The 22,500-nt window shown below is 45.8% G+C and overlaps 3 protein-coding genes across 4 annotated transcripts in view; 1 reads left to right on the forward strand and 2 right to left on the reverse strand.

The window, feature by feature from the left end:
- The window catches only part of col2a1b (collagen, type II, alpha 1b), a 76,320-nt gene extending 75,868 nt beyond the window's left edge, over positions 1 to 452 (forward strand). For both annotated transcript variants that reach the window (XM_061219056.1, XM_061219057.1), the window contains one exon: positions 1 to 452. This exon is cut by the window's left edge and continues 1,169 nt beyond it. The gene's annotated coding sequence lies outside the window, so the exon portion shown is untranslated.
- A 2,264-nt stretch (positions 453 to 2,716) lies between these two features.
- LOC133109499 (leucine-rich repeat-containing protein 3-like) lies at positions 2,717 to 4,803 on the reverse strand. The gene is made up of 2 exons (XM_061218822.1): positions 4,791 to 4,803; positions 2,717 to 4,133 (listed from the first exon to the last, which is right to left on the reverse strand). Exons 1-2 carry the CDS (start codon positions 4,801 to 4,803, stop codon positions 3,157 to 3,159), a joined length of 990 nt encoding a protein of 329 aa, XP_061074806.1. The 3' UTR covers positions 2,717 to 3,156.
- A 13,321-nt stretch (positions 4,804 to 18,124) lies between these two features.
- myg1 (myg1 exonuclease) overlaps positions 18,125 to 22,500 on the reverse strand; it is a 40,988-nt gene continuing 36,612 nt past the window's right edge. The window contains exon 8 of the mRNA XM_061220407.1: positions 18,125 to 18,420. Coding sequence (XP_061076391.1) covers positions 18,228 to 18,420 — 193 coding nt within the window. The 3' untranslated portion in view covers positions 18,125 to 18,227. The remainder of the gene's footprint in view (positions 18,421 to 22,500) is intronic.

Genomic DNA, 22,500 nt, shown 5'->3' on the forward strand with positions numbered 1-22,500 from the left:
GGCCTCCACTCTGATTGGTCCTTTTTCAGAAGGTGCAATGACTTCTAGAATTTAGTTTCTGTCAGATCCGCCCCTGATCCCCCCCCTCACATACAGCACCCTGCCCCCCCCCACCCTCCCTGACACACAGCAACCCCCCCCCCCGCCCTGACACACTCGGGTGGACAGATTTGGGAGATGAAGGGGGTTCCCGAAATCTGGCCCGGCGTCAGGCCCCCTGAGCTGAGTCATGTGACAGAGCTGAGTCATGTGACAGTGCTGAGTCATGTGACCTTCCCGTTACCCCAACACCAGGGCAGGGAGGCATGTGTGAGGGTGTGTATATTTTTATTATTATTATTAATATTATTATTAATAATAATATTATTATTATTATGATCATGATCATGATTTTTGTTTTTTTGTTACGGTTTTAATTAATGTAAATTGGAAATAAAAGAAAAAACAAGTAACTATGAAGTCGCTTTTTGATTTATTTTTTTCGGTGTCATTTCTAGGGACGGAAATGAGCAGAACGCTCAGGGAAACAGCTGTTTTTTCATATTTTTTCTTTCTTTGCCCTGTTTTTATTTCTACTTTTGATGGGAACTTCCCTCCCCTCCAAAAACACCATCAGCTTCTGAGTCCTGCTTATTAGTGCAGGTCTGCTGGTCCAGGATCAGCGGGCCATCTCAGCTCATAATGGAAAAGGTTAGGATACAGACAGGGTAAACTGATCTCAGAGATGGCTCTGAGCACTCTGGCTCACACAGGCTCGAGTGCTGGGGGATTGTGGGTTTTGTAAGAAGTAACAGTCTAGAGAAGAAAAAAAGAGTGAAAAGTGAAGTCCTGTTTGTATATGTAAAATAGATGTGTTTTCAGTATTTTAAAGTCTTAAGCATGGTAGAGTAGGAATGGGTTCCTCAGCCCAACATGATCAACAGTAATCTTGTGATCTCATTCTATCGTCTTGTATTTCTGCTTTATCTTCGCTCCAAATCTTTCTCCTTAGAAATAAAAGGTAGAAGCATTTCTATAAACAAACCGGAGACACGTTTTTTGTTCAATTTTTTTTTCTTCATGAATTTATTTTAATTTTATTTCATTATTTCTGTGCTACTTTTCAAAACTATGATGTAATCTCCATTTTGAGTGACTGGCCTTTGGGATAAATTTGGAATAACTGGATGGGGAGGAAAGCAGTAAAGAATCTCAAGGACAAAAACACAAATAAAAAATTTTTATAAAAAAAAAAAATACACAAAAGGGGTCTCTCCAGTTCCTGATTCTTTTTTTTCTTAAGCCAAATAGAATCAATTTTTTGGATCTCCAAAAAAAAAAACTCCATCTTGGCTGGGATGCAGACAAGTCTTCTTTGTGACTTTTAAGGGAACCAGGTAAAATGCTTGAGTAGAATACGCCATTTTCAGATTGAACAATTTGTTGGGCAGAGAGACTATCTTCAAGGAGAATTGCACAGACACCCCCCGCAGGTCTGGCAAATGTTCAGTCAGCCAGCCAAATGCTCGCAAAGAAATGAGATAGCTTAATGTAGCATTGGGCGCTAACAGCCTGGTTTTCCGGCTGAAGGACTGGGCAGGTTGACCAGGGTAGCGGCGTCGCCCGGGGAACGACGGCCAGGGCAGAAAGGCGATGTTCTGCTCACGGCTTGTGTTATTGCTGCTGTGTTACAATGCTACATTCACTACTTCAGTTTTTAGCAGGCCCAGGCATGTACAAAACACACATTCACAATCCCAGGTGGGCAGGGCAGGCTACGCGCTAATGCTGTGAAATGAACTCTTCACCACAACAACGAGACAGACGTAATGCTGAGAAACATTTAACGCTACATTCACAGTTACCCTCTCCTAACACATGTACAGACTCTACTGGTTAACCGGACACACAGCTAACATAATTTAACATTCATATTATTTGTGCCCATTTTTTTTTTACTTCGACAAGACGTGTAATGTTTATGACGCATTTGACATTAGTGCTGGACCAGCAACAGTCTTTTGGAGCAATTTGTTCTACATGTAGATCTGCCTGGATACAATCACTTGTTTTAAGTAGGGACTAAAGAAAGTGCAAATGTTTTCATTCAACATGGCAGAGGTGCATACTGTGCGTACAATATGTCAGCCTGGATACACAGACAAAGGTTTAGACTTGGAACATCATGGGAGACAGGAATACACTATTCAGAATGTAGTCTACATTCACTTTAACACCACCATCTTTCTGTAGGAAAGTGCCACTCTAGGTGTTTAAGCTTACTGACGTTACAAAGGCGGCAAGGAACATAAACATTTATACAGCAATAAAATCCCACAGTTGTTAACTGCCAAATGTTAAAACGGTTCCATAAAATGGAACACAAGAACATTAATTGAGATCTATGGACAGGCGTCCAAAAAAAAAAGATCATTAATATCATTTTGAAAAGACAGGGATTTAATTATTAAGCCAGTTATAAATCTGGTATTAATATCTCTGTCCCCAAGACAGCAATATACTTCAAGGTGCCCACTCAGCACTTCGGTGGGGTGACCTGTTACTGCTCATTCTGTTTAAAGATGATTGGGGGCTGGACCACACAGCTCCTGGTGACATTAACAAACTGGTACATTGGTATTGATTGGTTCTGCTAAGGTTAAAAAATAATGCCCATTTCCTCTCTGGTCCTGTCCAGGGTGTGTGTGTGTGCCTGTGTGTGCATCTGTGTGTGTGTGTGTGTGTGTGTGTGTGAGTTTGTGTACATTTTAGATACAGAGAGGACTCTGGGGGAGGAGTTGCGTCCTCAGAATGCTACATCGTCATAGTAACTCCAATCAGTGCGCACGTGATCAGAACAATCTGTTACTTGCTACATACATGGTAAGATTTTGATCAGTAGTTCAGTCAATCAAACATCCAGGCAAATCATTTTTAATTCCCAAATACATTCCCAGAAGGTCAGGGGAAAGTTTCCTGGGTGTTTCTTCAAATGCTATTCAAAAAGAATCTTTCTTTTCTCCGACCTTGGCAGAACTTCCAAGATCGCTTTGTTGAATCTTCCAGACATGACAATCCATCTCACAAACTAAAATGAGAATCTAACCACAATCTGTCCAGAATGTTCCAGAAAGAGTGTAGCGCACACAGAGTGTCAGTCCGGGGCACGTGAGTGGGTCAGAAGGCAGTGCTGAGGGTGTCGGTCTCTGTCGGGGTCTTGCGGGGGCTGGGCAGGCTTTTGAGGTACTCCAGGTGCCTGCGGGCCTCGGCCTGGTTCTGCCGCACGTAGTAGACCACGTAGACGATGACCATGAAGAACCAGACGAACATGGTCACCAGCATGGCCACGTCGGTGGTCTTGCGCTGCTGGCTGCAGAAGTTCACGCCCGAGTCCAGCAGCTTGACCAGCGATTGGCCGGCGTGCTCCCCGGCCCCGCCCCCGGCCCCGCCCACCTCCTCCCAGCGGCCGCCCTCCCCGGCTCCGCGCGCAGAGCTCTCGCACACGATCTGGCCCACCGTCTCCGCCTCCAGGTTCAGCGTCTCGGCCAGCTCCTGCAGCGCGCAGTCGCAGTGCCACGGGTTGCGGAACAGCCGGGTCTTGGCGCGGGTCGGCCCGAAGTCGTCCCGGCTGACCCTGCGCAGCCGGTTGTGGGACAGGTCCAGCAGCCGCAGCCCGGCGCTCAGGTGCCGCAGGGCGCCCGAGGACAGCGACTCGATGCGGTTGTGGGACAGGTGCAGGTCGCGCAGGTGCGGGAGGTCCCGGAAGGCTCCCTCCGGCAGGCTCCGGATGAGGTTGCGCTCCAGGTGCAGGGACACCGTGTCTGTGGGAAGGCCCCGCGGTACCTCCCGGAGCCCAGCGTCCGTGCACTGCACCTCCCCGCTCTCCCAGCTGCAGTGGCACCTCTCCGGGCACTGCGCCCCCCCAGGCACGGCCCAAGCACACAGCCAGAGCGCCAGCAGCAGGCCCCGCCTCCAGTCCCACTCACAGCAACCTCTCCCCCGGCCGGCCTGCATGGCCTTACCATAGCCGCCCGCACGCCCAGGATCCAGCGGGGGGCGAGGGGGAGGCCAGGAGAAGACCGTCGCCGGACTGCGGGAGTTTGCTTGCGAGCTCGGTGCAGACGCGACGCTTGAATGCGGAAGACTGCGAAGGGCTGGAGGAAGAAAGAACGAAACAGCATCAGGATTAAAGGCACTTAAACGCGTCGGCGTTCGTTACTTTTCATGTGAGCCAAAATAAAATAAGCGGAAGTATTCTGATGTTCTACTTGTGCTACCTGTGCCAGCGGGAGCATGACATATTTTGGGCTCAGCACTCTAATTGCATTAGAGTCGATGCGCGACCTTCCTCAATCTTCCGATTACTCATCTTAAAATGGACAGTCAAGTGTGTTCAAATGATGAAACGGATGTAAAATAACCAAATGATGAAACGGATGTAAAATAACACCCCTGGGTATCTACAGCGACGGTGGTAATGTCATTCCTCCTTTAAATGGAAAGCACTTAGGTGTTTACTTTATTAAGAAAGGCTCGGGATCTCTTTTATAAATATCGACCTCCTGTCCCCTCCGGATTAGACATGTTGAGAAGACAGTGTCTTTGGCTGAGGGAGATGCGGCTTCACCTGCAAGGACTAGCTCCTAACTGAACTTAAAACGATATTTCAATCTGTGAAAACGGGGTTTGTACGGCAAGCTCTACAATAGCGACTCAAGTGTTTTCACAAATTATCACATGGATTGAACAGTTGATATTTCCTGGACTCGTATCAACTGTTTCAGAGTTGAATGACCATTTACTGCGTTTACCTGTGTTTAACATAGCCCTTTGCTTAGCTTAAATTGCAATCTTATGCGAGTAAAATCATGTGCAACAAATGATAAAATGAAATGTTTACCTTGATTTTAAAAAAAGCTGGTGAAACAGCCTATGTGTTTACTGCAGGACAGCAGCTTTTAAAATCGACCACTTGCATCTCTGGCCTCCATAATCCACGCGTTCTATCATTCACACTCCTTGACAGAAGCTATATCTTATTTTATCTGTTAATCGATCTGTCCTCTTTATTTATATATTTCCATCCACCTCGTATTTAACAGGCGACAAAGCACACAGCAAATAGTTCAAAAGATGAGCGGGTCAATACCGCTATTACAAAACTACAGGACAGAACATCGATCATTTAAACGTCTACAAGACACAACATGACAATAAATATCTGAGATTATAGGCCACGGTCAGTGCTTCTGGATACCTGCATGTATATCTCCATATTTTACCCAAGTCGTTCACTTTAACTTTCTGTGCTTTCCTTATAGATAAATATATGCTAATTGTTAATAAATAATACACGTTGACTGGGCTTTCTAATATAGAGTTGTTCTAGCTTTGGCTGTATGTGTTCCCATACGTGTGAAGTGTGCGGTATACAATGATACATTTCAATTCTGCTTTGCTCTGACTGCTGATGTTGTTCGAGGTGGATGAGACAGCGGTAGTGATCGTTTGCAAGGCGCGCTGTCAGACAGCAATAGACTATCGTGTATGTGTGTAGCCAGGCGTAAATAAAAAAAATAATTTAAAAAAAAAAGGGGGGGGGGGGGGGTAATCATCACGGCTCCCGCAGCACACTGACCTATTTCTGCCCTACAGGTGATCACGAGAGAGAGCAGCTCCCTGCAAATGCTCACCTTTTCACTCTGAACTGGCTTTAGCCGCAAGTAGCCTACAAATGCTTTAAAGATAAAACACGCACATATACACACACTGTGTGTGTGTGTGTGTGTGTGTGTGTGAGAGAGAGAGAGAGAGAGAGAGAGAGAGAGAGAGAGAGAGAGAGAGAGAGAGAGAGAGAGAGAGAGAGAGAGAGAGAGAGAGAGAATCACGTCCGTACACCAGGGGCTGTTGTAGCTAGCAGGGCCAGTATGAGCGATACGCATGCCACAATGTATTGTTTTCTTCTATTTTTCAGTCCTGTGACTATATTCGTGTTCAGGTCCTCTATTTTCTTTATTGAGCGACGTTAAGCACAAATTACTGTACACTGGAGTAAGTAGGTCAAACTGAATCGAGTCCAGACAATTAGTTGGTTCAGTAAAACTTTCCTTCCCGATTTCTGCAGCTCATCGGCGAATATTGTTCAGATTAAATAAACTCTACATCTGCTCATATTCTTTCTCACAGGCAATATTATTGGGAATTCATAAATAGCTACAAGTCTAGGCTACGGCTTGTCTGCAACAATAATAATTAGAATCACCGTATCTAAGCAGCAGGTTATAAATACAGGTATAAATATATACATGTACATGCAATGTGAACACCATAAAAACATGACCGTATTGAACCTGCCATAATAATAATACCATTTTTGCGGTTTATTATTACGAATTGCCATAATCATCAGCACTAACGTTACAATAAATTATATACACAGACAGCGACAAATTTACCTTCGGTATATCAGCGCTGGTCTGCTAAACCGACTGTCGTTTGAATCAGTCTGAAATATGAAGTGGGCTGCGACTTCGCTTCGTTCCGCTATTCCAGGTGCTCTCCCCCGAAGATCGCACCTTAAACTTCGCCAGCCGCTAGAATCTGAAATGGGAGCGTGGAGCACCTGTTTCCTGAACGACACGCGCATGAAGGTTCCATCTTCATGAAAAGGGGTTTCGTTCCGAAAAAAAGACCTATTGTTATTTGAGTTAGTGAGAAATAATCATTCTTCAAAATGAACATATTGGTTCAAGCATAGCTTAATCGTTTAAATGCAGATACTGCATGGCGGGTCATTGAAATTATAAATGTTCAGCGCTGAAAATCTTTCTCTTCCTTCCCTTCTTTTGGTAGCCTATCCTAAATGCCCCCAACCCCCCTCCACCCGCCTGCAAGCACCTCTCTCTCTCTCTCTCTCTCTCTCTCTCTCTCTCTCTCTCTCTCTCTTTCACACACACACACACACACACACACACACACACATTTAAAGAGACCGCCGTCGTTTCAGCGAATGTGGTAGGCTGCTGTAAAACAGGTTGTAGGCTATATTTAGCGCACACTTGTGAATGAACATTATTCGATACAGCCAGAGATAAAGTGTAGACTGGCCGGTTTAATTTGAGGGTATTGACATCCATATCAGACTTCCCTGCAGGAATTAGACCTGAAGCCATTTTTATACACCGTCCCCCAATTTTTGGGACTAAATGTAATTGGGCAATTGGCTGCTCAGCTGTTTCTTGGCAAACTGTGTGTCCTTGTGTAGGCCTGTGCCAAAAATGGCTATTTTGTAGTAGCTTACTGTGCTCTGTTCATGGTAAAACAAAACAAAAAGACTAAATTCAGCAGAACCCTTTGTATCTTCGTATAGAGCTAAGGAAAGCCCAAATGCAATGTCCTCCTTTGAGAATGCAGGGTTTCAGGAGGTTAAGAACACTGTCCAGGATGTGGGCAGACAGAGACGGCTCAAAGACGACCATGGACACTAGCATCCTCAGAGACTTCAGATACAAACACAGGTAAGCCTCAATAAAATGGCCACCCTGCGAAAAAATCCAGCTATGACCAGTTTTCAGTTTCAAAACCTAGCTTGAGTTGGTCAAACCATGTTGAGCATGGAGCTGGTCTGAATTGGTCAACCACCTACCAGCTGTTTCAAAACCTAGCGTGAGCTGTTTTTTCAGCAGGGCAGATTGGAGTTTGATGGAACAAATGTATAAAAAAGGGCTGCAACACCTGCACAGATGGAAATATCATCATTGCATTTTAACGTCATATTCATTGGTTTATTTCAATGTGGAGATGCATTCAGTTATTTCCTCAGTGAAAATATTAGAATGTCTTCAGTATCTAGTCTTGATTCTAGGCTTTTGATTGCATTTGGAGTCTGTTATTGGTGTTTGTCAACATGAGACCCAAGTGTGCCTATGACAGTCAAGGAAGCCATTACGAGGCTCAGAAATAATAATAAAAATATAGTCAGAGATATAATTTCATCCCCACTTCCACGTGGAAAGATGCAGGAACATGATTGTATACAATACTGACACTCCCGGGACCATTGTGTGGCGTGAATGGGTCAAATGCCGCTCGATCCCAGGTTTCTCATCTGTGGGACAGGTGTTTGTGGGGGTTTCATCATTATCGCGAGAATCCTTCAGTCATCAACTGCAGGTCTTCCTTGCCCTCCCTGTACCTTTGTGATGATGAGCTCAGCAGTGCTCTCTTCATCCTTTAATTGGTAGAGTTCTGATCCTCGTGTTGAGAAACAGCAATAACATTCAATCAATAGCCTGGAGTGAAGACTAGATATTGAAGGCTCTTATACCTTATTATCTACAGACACCATTGGACACATCCGTGAAGCCATTTGTCCCAAACATTATGGTACCCTGAAACGAGGGGGGGGGGGGGGGGACACAACTATATATGTGTGTGTATTATCAGTCAAATTGTTAACAATTCAAAGAATATTAAGAACATGTAAGGCTCCTCTGCTGTGTCATGCGCAGGTTTAAGGTGTGTAGACTGGGGCTGTCCAACATCCATGCATGCACACAGGGACTGCTGTCTTCCCTGACCAGCTTGAAATACCAGCTGTTTCAAAACATAGCTTGAGCTGGTCAAACCATGTTGAGTATAGAGCAGGTTTAGCTGGTCAACCAGCTACCAGCTGTTTCAAAACCTAGCTTGAGCCGGGCAGGGTTTCCTCTCGAGCTGGCACTGTGGACATCATAAAATCTGAGTAACAACTGCGCCGAGACCAATAAACCTTCATCTTCCAGAAATTGAATACTTGACCTTTTCTGTGACAAGAGAATGACCCAATAGTTCCTGTGACTTTTATCATTTCAAAACATGTCTGTTCTGGTAGTAAAAGAACAGGAAGAGAAGTTAATTTGCCAAATGCCCCGGTCACTTCAATCCATCCCTGTAAGCCTCAATAATGGCATTTTAAATATCATGCTAAGGCCCTGAAAAAAATGTTTGGCCCTTATAAGGGACACATGTCTCTGGACTTAATCTACAGTATATAAATTATACATTCTTGAAAGTTAGCATATTCCACTATTCCGAAACAGACACATCAAGGGATAGTCAATAAAAATAAATAAATGAAATATATATATAATATTTTTTTTAATGTAGTTTCACTGCAAGACACTTGTATTATGTCAGAAGAGTACCATTTGCCATTCATTTAAAATCGGGGGGCTTCATTCTAGGGCACAAAGGGATTTGAAATACTGGCCCTAACAAGCAGCCAATAAGACCTTTTAAATGACCTTCTCACACGATTATCCAGTAAAATGAAACATAAACAAAATGTGTTCGAAGACACTTCTAAAAATGGTTTTACAAATTTACATGCTATTGCATCAGAGTGCAGAGGCAGGAGTATATACAGACTGTGAAGCCACCTCTGGAGAAGAAGAAGATTCCAATTACACCCGTAAATAAGAGATTTAAATTTCCACTTCAGCGTGTTAATCGAGTCTCTCTCATGTGGAACGGGCGAGGGCAGCGGTTCGATGCACCTGCAATCTGACACGGGAGAGCACTGCTGGACCCAGAGCAATCATTCTCACCCGCTCCCCTCCCTGACGTACTGCTCGTTATCATTCTCACCCGCTCATTATCATTCTCACCCGCTCATTATCATTCTCACCCGCTCGTTATCATTCTCACCCGCTCCCCGACGTACTGCTCGTTATCATTCTCACCCGCTCGTTATCATTCTCACCCGCTCATTATCATTCTCACCCGCTCCCCTCCCCGACGTACTGCTCGTTATCATTCTCACCCGCTCCCCTCCCCGACGTACTGCTCGTTATCATTCTCACCCGCTCATTATCATTCTCACCCACTCATTATCATTCTCACCCGCTCCCCGACGTACTGCTCGTTATCATTCTCACCCGCTCATTATCATTCTCACCCGCTCATTATCATTCTCACCCGCTCATTATCATTCTCACCCTCTCCCCTCCCCGACGTACTGCTCGTTATCATTCTCACCCGCTCATTATCATTCTCACCCGCTCATTATCATTCTTACCCGCTCATTATCATTCTCACCCGCTCATTATCATTCTCACCCGCTCCCCTCCCCGACGTACTGCTCGTTATCATTCTCACCCGCTCGTTATCATTCTCACCCGCTCCCCTCCCCGACGTACTGCTCGTTATCATTCTCACCCGCTCATTATCATTCTCACCCGCTCCCCTCCCCGACGTACTGCTCGTTATCATTCTCACCCGCTCATTATCATTCTCACCCGCTCATTATCATTCTCACCCGCTCGTTATCATTCTCACCCGCTCATTATCATTCTCACCCGCTCATTATCATTCTCACCCGCTCGTTATCATTCTCACCCGCTCATTATCATTCTCACCCACTCATTATCATTCTCACCCGCTCATTATCATTCTCACCCGCTCCCCGACATACTGCTCGTTATCATTCTCACCCGCTCGTTATCATTCTCACCCGCTCATTATCATTCTCACCCACTCATTATCATTCTCACCCGCTCATTATCATTCTCACCCGCTCCCCGACATACTGCTCGTTATCATTCTCACCCGCTCGTTATCATTCTCACCCGCTCCCCTCCCCGACGTACTGCTCGTTATCATTCTCACCCGCTCGTTATCATTCTCACCCGCTCGTTATCATTCTCACCCGCTCCCCTCCCCGACGTACTGCTCGTTATCATTCTCACCCGCTCGTTATCATTCTCACCCGCTCATTATCATTCTCACCCGCTCCCCAACATACTGCTCATTGTCATTCTCACCCGCTCATTATCATTCTCACCCGCTCATTATCATTCTCACCCGCTCCCCTCCCCGACGTACTGCTCGTTATCATTCTCACTCGCTCATTATCATTCTCACCCGCTCCCCTCCCCGACGTACTGCTCATTATCATTCTCACCCGCTCCCCTCCCCGACGTACTGCTCATTATCATTCTCACCCGCTCCCCTCCCCAACATACTGCTCGTTATCATTCTCACCCGCTCATTATCATTCTCACCCGCTCCCCTCCCCAACATACTGCTCGTTATCATTCTCACCCGCTCCCCTCCCCAACATACTGCTCATTATCATTCTCACCCGCTCCCCTCCCCAACATACTGCTCATTATCATTCTCACCCGCTCCCCGACGTACTGCTCATTATCATTCTCACCCGCTCCCCTCCCCGACGTACTGCTCATTATCATTCTCACCCGCTCCCCTCCCCAACATACTGCTCATTATCATTCTCACCCGCTCCCCTCCCCAACATACTGCTCATTATCATTCTCACCCGCTCCCCGACGTACTGCTCATTATCATTCTCATGCTGATTAACACAAATATCCACACACTATAACAGTGGTATGCAGAATAGCACCTCTGAACACACAAAACGTCAAACCTCTAAGTGGATAGGCTACAGCAGCAGAAGACCAATAAAAAAATTAAAAAGTCTCATAAATACCTAATGAAGTGCTCACTTCATTGTATTATGTGTATGTTTGCATGGCTTTTAATTATATTCAAATTATTACTTTTTGTTTTTCTTCTATCATTTTATTCTGCTTTCAGGCCAGTTTTTCTGTTATTTTATTCTGATATCTGTTGTAAAGCATTTTTTATGAATTATTTTATGAAATGTGCAATGCAAAAAACCTGACCATGTCTTACATTAGGCAGACCTATCCCAAAGCTTAAAGATATACATAATTATTCAGACATAATTTAAAGGACAGATGATTTAATGATAAATTCCACTCCCTGGAAGTGATGCACATACCTTTTCCTTCATCTTTTGCTTTTCTTTTCTTTTCTTGAGCAGTAGGCCTAATGCACAAATTGAAAAGTATTTGTGCTATATCTCAGTGCAGACATACAGTAAGGGAGGGGGGGGCACATTCACCCCCTCACAGTAACTTTGTTTGAAGTCTCTCCGTTTAAAACGCATTAATAAACCCATAGGATTGTCTCTACAAAAATGCAGAGGAGTTAATTGGGTCCTGCTTCAAAGTTGTACACTTTTGTCTGTTGTGTGTAAAAAGACTTAGGCTTTTGTGGAAAGATACAATGAAGCAGTGCATCCTGGGATTGCTGACTCTCTGCGTCTAAAGTCTCACGTTGTGAAACCCTTAATTACTGTCTTTTTGATGTCCTTCGTTTGCACTCATATATTTGCATTCTCAGGACTGCCTCGGTTTCAAGTCAGATCAGTGACTGCCCATCGTATTGCACACACAACACTTCCCCATGTATAAATAGTGCTGTCATTTCTACATGCTGACACCAGCATGCATTAACATACCCTTTAATAGATAAATCAAGAAATGATGTCTGTAACCCAAGGCAAATGGAGCTCATATACACTCAGTGAGCACTTTATTAGGTATTAATTACACTTATTTTTTTGACTTATTGGTCGTCTGCTGCCGTAGCTGTTTAGAGGTTTGCCGCGTTGTGTGTTCAGAGATGCTCCTCTGCATACCACTGTTGTAACGTGTGGTTATTTGTGTTACTGTCAACTTCCAGTCAGCTTTGGCCCTTCCCCTCTGACGTCTCTCATTAACAAGGCGTTTCTGCCCGCAGAACTGCTGCTCACTGGATGTTTTTTTGTTTTTCGCACCATTCTCTGCAAACTTTAGAGACTAGTATGCGTGAAAATCCCAGGAGATCAGCAGTTTCTGAGATAGACAAACCACCCTGTCTGCCACCATCAATCAATCCACAGTCAAAGTCACTTAGATCACATGTTTTCCCCAGTTTGATGGTTGATGAGAACATTAACTGAAACTCCTGACCCGTATCTACATGATTGTATGCACTGCACTGCTGCCACATGATTGGCTGATTAGATAATTGCATGAATAAGTAGGTGTCCAAAGTAATAAAGTGCCCAGTGAGTGTATATATCCCAAACATTACGGAGGGGACTGCATGTATCATTACTGCTATGTCACACAATTGATATTTATCCATTTTGAAAGTGAAACTGGCCGTGTATTATTGGGAAGTGCTTGAAGAAATAGATGGACACAGCCTCGGCTGTCACAGACAGACAGACAGACAGACAGGGAGACAGAGCACCAGCATTAGGATTGGCAGGAGTAGATAGATGGTTTGAGATGCTAAAAAGACGTTAAATAAATGATCCCACGTTGCTGTTCATGTTCTACGACAGCTGCCCATCAATCTCATACACCTGGCGCAGCACAACGCCGCCCCCCCCCCCCCCCCCGCCCCCCGTGCCCTTTGACCCTCCGTGTTCCTCCATGACTGAGACGCAGAGGCAAAGCAGACCCGCATTCTCTATTTATAAGCTTTTGTTTAAGTAGCCATCTGCCCACTTTCAGCAAGTGTGTAATCAGCTAATTGGAAATGGAGCACTCGTGTGTGTGTGTGTGTGTGTGTGTGTGTGTGTTTGTGTGTGTATGTGTGTATGAGTGTGGGTGTATGTGGGTGTGTGTGTGTATATATGTCTGTATGTGTCTATATGTGTGTGTATATGTGTGTTTGTGTGTGTATGTGTCTGTGTGTGTATGAGTGTGAGGGTATGTGGGTGTGTGTGTGAGTGTGTAAGTGTGTGTGTGAGTGTGTGAGTGTGTATGTGTGTGTGTGTGTGAGTGTGTGAGTGTGTATATGTGTGTGAGTGTGTGAGTGTGTGTGTGTGTGTGTGTGTGTGTGTGTGTGAGTGTGTGTGTGTGTGTGTGTGTGTGTGAGTGTGTGTGATCCTGAGTAATTAGTGCTACTGACTGGCCAGACTGTCCTCACACCTGACTCCCAGGTAAAGGGAGGGTGAACACACCTGACTCCCAGGTAAAGGGAGGGTGAACACACCTGACTCCCAGGTAAAGGGAGGGTGAACACACCTGACTCCCAGGTAAAGGGAGGGTGAACACGCCTGACTCCCAGGTAAAGGGAGGGTGAACACGCCTGACTCCCAGGTAAAGGGAGGGTGAACACACCTGACTCCCAGGTAAAGGGAGGGTGAACACACCTGACTCCCAGGTAAAGGGAGGGTGAACACGCCTGACTCCCAGGTAAAGGGAGGGTGAACACACCTGACTCCCAGGTGAAGGGAGGGCAGTTCTCGGCTCTCGAGTTACTGATCCCTGCTTTAAGGTGTGAGATCACATAAGTGATTATAATGTTTCTTAACTGAACACTTTAATGCTGAATTAACAATCACTACTGTTCACTACTAATTCAGTTAAAAGTTAAAGCTGACTCTTCAAATGGTTAATATCCCTCTTTATATGTAACTATGGCTGAAGAAAACAAAATTGTCCTAAACGGTAAATGTCATTTTTTTCCTCCATTTTTTCTACATGATGTTTTTCTCCCTCCATTGCATCAACAGCTCTGTTTCTGCCAATCAAAACACATACTCATCCTTGTTCGTCTGATTAAACCAGATTACGGTGTGTACTGGCTCAATATGGTTCAAAAACTAATTTGAGTACAGCAATCGCAAAAAATAATTTGCCAAACTAAGTTTGAAGAAAAATTGGACACATTAACATTTAATCAGAATTTGGGACAAATGTTGATCGAAAAGGAACGTGGTTGAGATTGTGGCCTGAGACTAGTGAAGCATCAGAGCCCAGAGAGCAGAGAGGAATGATAAAATGCACACCCACAGTGCGTACTGCGGTGAAAGTTCTGCTTACAATGGGAACCACGTTCATTAGCTATGAAAGCAGGGCCTATGTATGCACAATAACGCCCATCACTCTATTTATGATGAACACCTCAGGAAACACTCAATATGATTATTTTTTGAAGTACCTGGAGAGTTTCCATCGGTGCAATTTTGGAAAATTGCTAGCTTTTAAAGAGTTTAGAACATAAATCAGAATATTATAGATGGTGTAAAGATATTCTTTGGGAGTGACGAAATGAGAGTCCTCTCCTGCTTGCCCCTTCATTAGGCTCTGATGCTCTTTCAGAAACCCCTTCATTAGGCTCTGATGCTCTTTCAGAAACCCCTCCATTAGGCTCTGATGCTCTTTCAGAAACCCCCCCATTAGGCTCTGATGCTCTTTCAGAAACCCCTTCATTAGGCTCTGATGCTCTTTCAGAAACCCCTTCATTAGGCTCTGATGCTCTTTCAGAAACCCCTCCATTTGCTCTGATGCTCTTCCAGAAACCCCCCCATTAGGCTCTGATGCTCTTTCAGAAACCCCTTCATTAGGCTCTGATGCTCTTTCAGAAACCCCTCCATTAGGCTCTGATGCTCTTTCAGAAACCCCTCCATTCCCCCCATCTCAAACAGAGATATAACAGGAGGAGTGTGGAGATCCATTCTGATTAAGGAGGAGAGAGAGAGACTGGGAGAGGGACTCAGACAGCAGAGTGAGAGAACGGAGGAGAGGACTGTAGTGCCAAGGGACAGCATGACAGATTACTGTGACAGTATTAGAGACTGACGGACAGGCATTTGGAAATATTCTGAGGAAAAAGGATGAATAATGAAAGGCATTTCAGAGGATGGGGATCAGGATGGAGGGGGGGAGTTTATACAGTTTCAGCACAGAGCACTGAGCACAGGTTTACTGATTATAGTTTCAGTACAGAGCACTGAGCACAGGTTTACTGATTATAGGTTCAGTACAGAGCACTGATCACAGGTTTACTGATTATAGTTTCAGTACAGAGCACTGATCACAGGTTTACTGATTATAGTTTCAGTACAGAGCACTGAGCACAGGTTTACTGATCATAGTTTCAGTACAGAGCACTGAGCACAGGTTTACTGATTATAGTTTCAGCACAGAGCACTGAGCACAGGTTTACTGATTATAGTTTCAGTACAGAGCACTGAGCACAGGGTCAGTGATTATAGTTTCAGTACAGAGCACTGAGCTCATGGTCAGTGATTATCCAGCTCAGCACAGAGCACTGAGCACAGGGTCAGTGATTATACAGAACATTGTTCTGGTGACAGTTATTTTTAAGCATTATTTCCTGTACCCAACAGTAGCAGAAACACAGACTGCTCCCGGAGGTGAAATGTGCAGATCACAGCACGGTGGAGGACGGTGTCTTTAGAGGAACTTTATTAGAAAAGAGCGTTTCACGCCAGCAAGGCCAGATGGCAGAGCGGGGGTGAGTGCGGAATCGCGGAAGCGGACGCTGTGATTGGTCAGCTGCTGTTGGCCAGGGTCTTCCCCCCTTGCGGTGGGCAGAGGCTTGCAGGGTCCACAGTTCTGACTCGCTTTTCTGGGCTTTGCTGCCTAATTACTGAAACAGCATTTTATTATTTTGACACAGTTAAGAACTGGTCAATCTTTCAAACAATTTTGGCTCTTGCAGTTTTGGGGTACATACAAAAGAGAATTTGTGGAGAATTTGGTGTTCATGACCGATGCCAGTTGTGTTTCACTGTTTCCTCTGCTGTGGAGAGCCCCTTCAGAATCTGGCAGCTAGCACGGCAGTTGGTTAAGTTCTCTCAGCCACGCTCAAAATCACGCCGATGCTCACTGACTGCTTGTGATTGCTACACTAGTTGCAATAACAAGGGCTTCAATCAAGCAGCTGAAACTGGAGTGGTCCAGTCTATCGGCACATTTCAATTTGCTTGCATATTTAAAATAATAATAATTCTGGTTGTTGCTGGACCCCATTTAAAAGTAGCGTGCCCTTTTCTGACCCCGGCAGTGGCTAACGAAGATATGGATTCAGACTGCAGGAAGCCGCAGACACTCTGCTGTACACAGTCTCCCATGACAATGTTAGTATGGCGAATGACGGCTCCAGGATCACAGCTCTGTACTGGAGGGATCGCGGTATTGTAGGAAACATCCTTTGCAGAAGTATTATTTCTTTAAGAGTGACATACAAACGGTCCACCTCTCCCCATCTGCCACGTCTGTAAGTGACGTGGCTTCCAACTGACGTTTGAAGGAGTGAGGACATTCCATTTGCCATTTCAAGTTTTCTCCATTTCCTTATCTTTACTTACCTTTATTTTAATCTTTTCCTCGCCTCTCCAGATGGGTGGAGCTAGAGGCAAGAAAAGAAGATGAAGGAGAAAGAAAGAGGATAGAGCCCATAGTCTACTATCTCACAAGGTTAGCATGACCAGCATCTGATGAAGGACCGCAGCTGCAGTCCTTCTCTGTGCTGGCTACATATTGGTATGGTTGTCCTGATCGGTCAGGTGGCAGCAGGCACTCTGCTGTACGGTCTCCCATGGTTAGTATGGCCAATGACTGATCCAGGACCACAGCTCAAGCTCCGTCTCTGCTCAGGGATATTGGTGTGGTTGTCCTGATCTATCAGGAAGCAGCACGTGCTCTGCTGTACACATAGGGCTTTGGCGACTGGTGTCAGGTTCTGTGTTCCTCTGTTTCGTGATTTCTGTCTAAGTCCCTGGCGTTTTCGCCTCTCATGTCCCTCTGTGACCACCGTAGTGTTTTCAGTTTCATTCCCTCATTCATTTGTTCCACTCGTTTCATTTTGTCTCTCCGCCTCCCCACTCCTATTATTTACTTCCTTCCTGTCTGTCATTCAGTTCACCTGTTTCTAATTGTGTACCTGTTAGCAGCATATTTAAAACCTGTCCTTTTCAGCTTCTTTTCTAGTTTGTCTTTCTGTATTCTGTTCCCCACCCTGGTTCTAGCTTCCCTGTACCTGTTATATCCTGCTCCTGTCTGTTCCGCTTCTGACATCTGCCTGGTTTTTTGGGCTGTTTTTGGTTTTTGTTTTGGTACCTTTGCCTGTCTGTCTGTCTTGGTTTTGAACTCTGCCCGTCTTCCCAACTACGCTCTCCCTGCCCTCCATGTACCCGTCTGCCTGCATCTGGACCATTGCCTGTTTTGGACTATGTTTGAATCTGCCCCTTTATCATTAAAGCCTGCCTTTTTTCACCTTCTCCCTGAGTCTGTGTTTGTTCCTCTGTTCCTGTACTCCCCCTGTGTAGGAGGGGAGATGCATCTGCTCCCTGTAGATAGGTAGTGCACACTGGTGCATGCACGATAGCACCTCCACTGAGCACCAACCTAAAATCATTTACTTACATATTGTGATTTTATTATTTTCTGTACTAAAAAATAGCAGCAACAGAAACACAGACTGCTCCCGGAGGTGAAATGTGCACAGATCACAGCACGGTGGATGAAGGTGTCTTTAGAGGAACTTTATTAGAAAAGAGTGCTTCCTGCCGGCGAGGACAGATGGCAGAGCGGGGGTGAGTGCGGAGTTGCGGAAGCGGACGCTGTCATTGGTCAGCTGCCGTTGGGCTCGCGCAGGCCTTGGCAGCGGATTGGAGGGTTCGACGGGCCATCTCCAGCGCCCCCTGCTGGCTGCGGTTTTCCCCCGATGAAGCCGCTGGCGTGGACGAACACGCAGCCAGTGATCCCGCTCAGGGAGGAGAGTGCCTCGTCACGAACGCCCCTCCACTCCTCCAGCAGAGACAGCCTGGGGGGAGAGACAAGAGCGCGGTCAACCACCCCCTGCCCACTCACACAGGAGCGCGCTCAACCACCCTCTGCCCACCCACACAGGAGCGCGCTCAACCACCCTCTGCCCACCCACACAGGAGCACGCTCAACCACCCTCTGCCCACTCACACAGGAGCGCGCTCACCCCCTGCCCACTCACACAGGAGCACGCTCACCCCCTGCCCACTCACACAGGAGCGCGCTCACCCCCTGCCCACTCACACAGGAGCGCGCTCACCCCCTGCCCACTCACACAGGAGCGTGCTCACCCCCTGCCCACTCACACAGGAGCACGCTCACCCCCTGCCCACCCACACAGGAGCACGCTCAACCACCCCCTGCCCACCCACACAGGAGCGTGCTCAACCACCCCCTGCCCACTCACACAGGAGCACGCTCACCCCCTGCCCACTCACACAGGAGCGTGCTCAACCACCCCCTGCCCACTCACACAAGAGCTCTCCCCATATCCAGTGACAGGATTACTCACTCATGCGTGGGGAGAGGGGGACAAGAACACAGGAAAAGACTGGAAAATCAGTAAAGTCTTGAAAGCACATCTCTTATTTTTTGTAGTGTAGCAATCATTGGTCTTAAAAGTAGTGCATTCTGAGAGCCTTTACCTGTCCAATCTGCATTCAATTTACATAATCATCAAAAAACTTGATCACTGATTGAACGGGTGTAAATCGAGGAGCAGAGGACAATTTAGAATGAAACTGAAGGTAAAGCCAGGAGCATCTGAAAAGGCTTACTGTCAGCAGAGGGACGTGAGGAAAATGGCCATTTTTACAGTTCAAATAAATAGCAGTGCGTTAAAAAAAGTGCTAATATTTTAAAATAACTTTTAGTTCAATATTTCAAATGTAGTGAAAACATTACACATTCAATTCCAAATCAAAGCATTAGCAAATTTTATCATGTCTGCGTTATTCTATTACAGGAAGCAAAGAAAATGAATATTAATCTGTTAAAAAATGCCATTTTTCTCTTCAGTCTTGAAACTGTAGAAACTGAAGAAATTTTAACTATAGATTTAACTATACTTTCAATTACAGAATTAATATTTAGTTGCATAACCATTGTTTTTGATAACTGCTGCGCATCTGTATCGAGTCTACCAACTTCTGGGACCTAGAAACAGGTATTTCAGCGCAGGAAGAACAAACTACATTCCACAGTTCCTGTGAAGTTTTGGGTTTTGCTTCAGAAACTGCATTGTTAATGTTTTCAATGGGGTTGAGGTTGGGGGATTGAGCTGGCCACTCCATTACCTCATCCTTTTTGTCTGGAACCAAGATGTTCCTCGATTACTCGTGTGTTTGGGGTCGTTGTCTTGTTGAAACATACATTTAGGGGCATTTCCCCTTTGGCATATGGTAACAATCTCTTCAAGTATTTTTGATGTATTCACACTGATCCATGATCCCTGGTATACGAACCCAACACTGTAGTATGAAAAACATCCCCATACCATGACGTATTGTATTTACACAGCTGGGTACTGTATTTACACAGCTGCATACTGTATTTACACAGCTGGGTACTGTATTTACACAGCAGCATACTGTATTTACACAGCTGGGTACTGTATTTACACAGCTGCATACTGTATTTACACAGCTGCATACTGTATTTACACAGCTGCTTACTGAATGTACACAGCTGCGTACTGTATTTACACAACTGGGTACTGTATTTACACAGCTGCGTATTGTATTTACACAGCTGCACTGTATTTACACAACTGGGTACTGAATGTACACAGCTGCATACTGAATGTACACAGCTGCGCATTGTATTTACACAGCTGGGTACTGTATTTACACAGCTGCACTGTATTTACACAGCTGGGTACTGAATGTACACAGCTGCATACTGAATGTACACAGCTGCGCATTGTATTTACACAGCTGGGTACTGTATTTACACAGCTGCACTGTATTTACACAGCTGGGTACTGAATGTACACAGCTGCATACTGAATGTACACAGCTGCATACTGAATGTACACAGCTGCGCATTGTATTTACACAGCTGGGTACTGTATTTACACAGCTGTATTTACTGTGATTCACCAGTAGCCTGTGCACAGGGTCCCAGCGCAGAGGGGGTCCCAGCGCAGAGGGGGTCCCAGCGCAGAGGGGGTCCCAGCGCAGAGGGGGTCCCAGCGCAGAGGGGGTCCCAGCGCAGAGGGGGTCCCAGCACAGAGGTGAAATTTGTGGTTGAATATTCAGCAGAAATAAATGCCAACAAAGAAGCCCAATGGCCTTTTAAAATGAGAAATCCAAATCAATTCCAGGCACGGCATTTTATTAGTGGGGCATATTTTAAGTGCTTTGAAATACTTTGTGGAAATCTGTATCGGGAAACCTTATATTAATTATGGGTCTCCACGGGGACCAAGATTTGGTCCATTACTCTTTTTCCCTGGGAAATATTATTAGTAATAAATAAATGTGAATTTCCATAGCTAACTTGATGATACACAACTATTAATGTATGCGTTTCCTGGTGATGGACATTCAGCCTCTCTTCCTGCAAAACCCCTGACACAAAGCAGGAAGAGAGCAGACATGACCCCTGAATGTGAGTCTTTGCATTAACTGCCTACGCAATTCAGAATTGATTTTAAAATTCTGTTTATGGTTTTTAAAGCATAGCACGAGGCTACATATCTGACCTTTTAATTAGTTATCGTACCAAACGTGTCCTTGCATCTTCTGAAGATCTGAAGTGTCTGTATTCCCAAATTATTAAAAAGCGGAGAAGCTTCTTTTTATTCCGTTGCCCACAGACAAACCCAGCCAGATCAGAAAGTCACAAGCAGAACAGCATATTCTAAGAGCCATGTGAAAACATACTTCTTTAAGATTGCTTTCAGATGACTGCATCCTCCTTTTCATAGTTCTTTGCCTTCACATATTCTGTAATATACTGAATCCATCCGGTTTTATTTTATTATTTCATAAATTTGTGCTAGTACATTAATTTCTTTAACATTCTATTCTGTGAATAACTCTGGGCTGCAATTATTGTATTATGAAAGGTGCTATAAAAATTAAATTATAATAATAATAATTATGACTACTATTCATGGAGACTGCTGATTAGAAACCCCACTATGATGTTAAACTATGAGGCACATAATATCATTCACTGTCATATCCTGTCACAGCAGGCCCAGACACCACAGTGATGATGCGTCTCTGTTGTGTTGTGGAGGTTTTGGTGTTGAGTCGGGGGGGTGTGGGGGGGTGTTGAGTCAGGGGGGGGGGTGTGGGGTATTGAGTCAGGGGGGGGGGTGTGGGGTATTGAGTCAGGGGGGGGGGGGGTGTTGAGTCGGGGGGGGGGGGGGGGTATTGAGTCAGGGGGGGGGGTGTGGGGTATTGAGTCAGGGGGGGGGGTGTGGGGTATTGAGTCAGGGGGGGGGTGTGGGGTATTGAGTCGGGGGGGGTGTGGGGTATTGAGTCAGGGGGGGGGGTGGGGTATTGAGTCAGGGGGGGGGGTGTGGGGTATTGAGTCAGGGGGGGGGGTGTGGGGTATTGAGTCAGGGGGGGGGGTGTGGGGTATTGAGTCGGGGGGGGGTGTGGGGTATTGAGTCAGGGGGGGGGGTGTGGGGTATTGAGTCGGGGGGGGGGGTGTGGGGTATTGAGTCAGGGGGGGGGGTGTGGGGTATTGAGTCAGGCTCTGGGGGGGTGTAGGGTATTCATTCGGCGCACGTCACAGGGAACCTGTGCACTCCCCGAGGTGGGGGGGCAGGTTGCCATGGTAACCACATGACTCCGCGCGGCTGTCCCCGGGGTCTTGAGGGGGGTTAATTACCCCACGCTGGTGACATCACTGCCTGTCGCGAAGAGGGCAACGCAGCAGGAGCATGAGAAAAGCCAACTGACAACAACCTGCGTGAGGCAGCCATGGTCAGGAACCCGCTTTATTCAGTGCAAAACGGCCAGGCTTTTCATGATTTAATGCGTCCCTACACCCGGACAGTACTTTTTAAATATAATATTTATGATTTTGTTTGTTGAGGAAGGGCTCAGCACTCTGTAATGGA

This window comes from Conger conger, chromosome 14 (assembly GCF_963514075.1).
Source record: "Conger conger chromosome 14, fConCon1.1, whole genome shotgun sequence".
In the NCBI taxonomy this organism is placed as follows: Eukaryota; Metazoa; Chordata; class Actinopteri; order Anguilliformes; family Congridae; genus Conger; species Conger conger.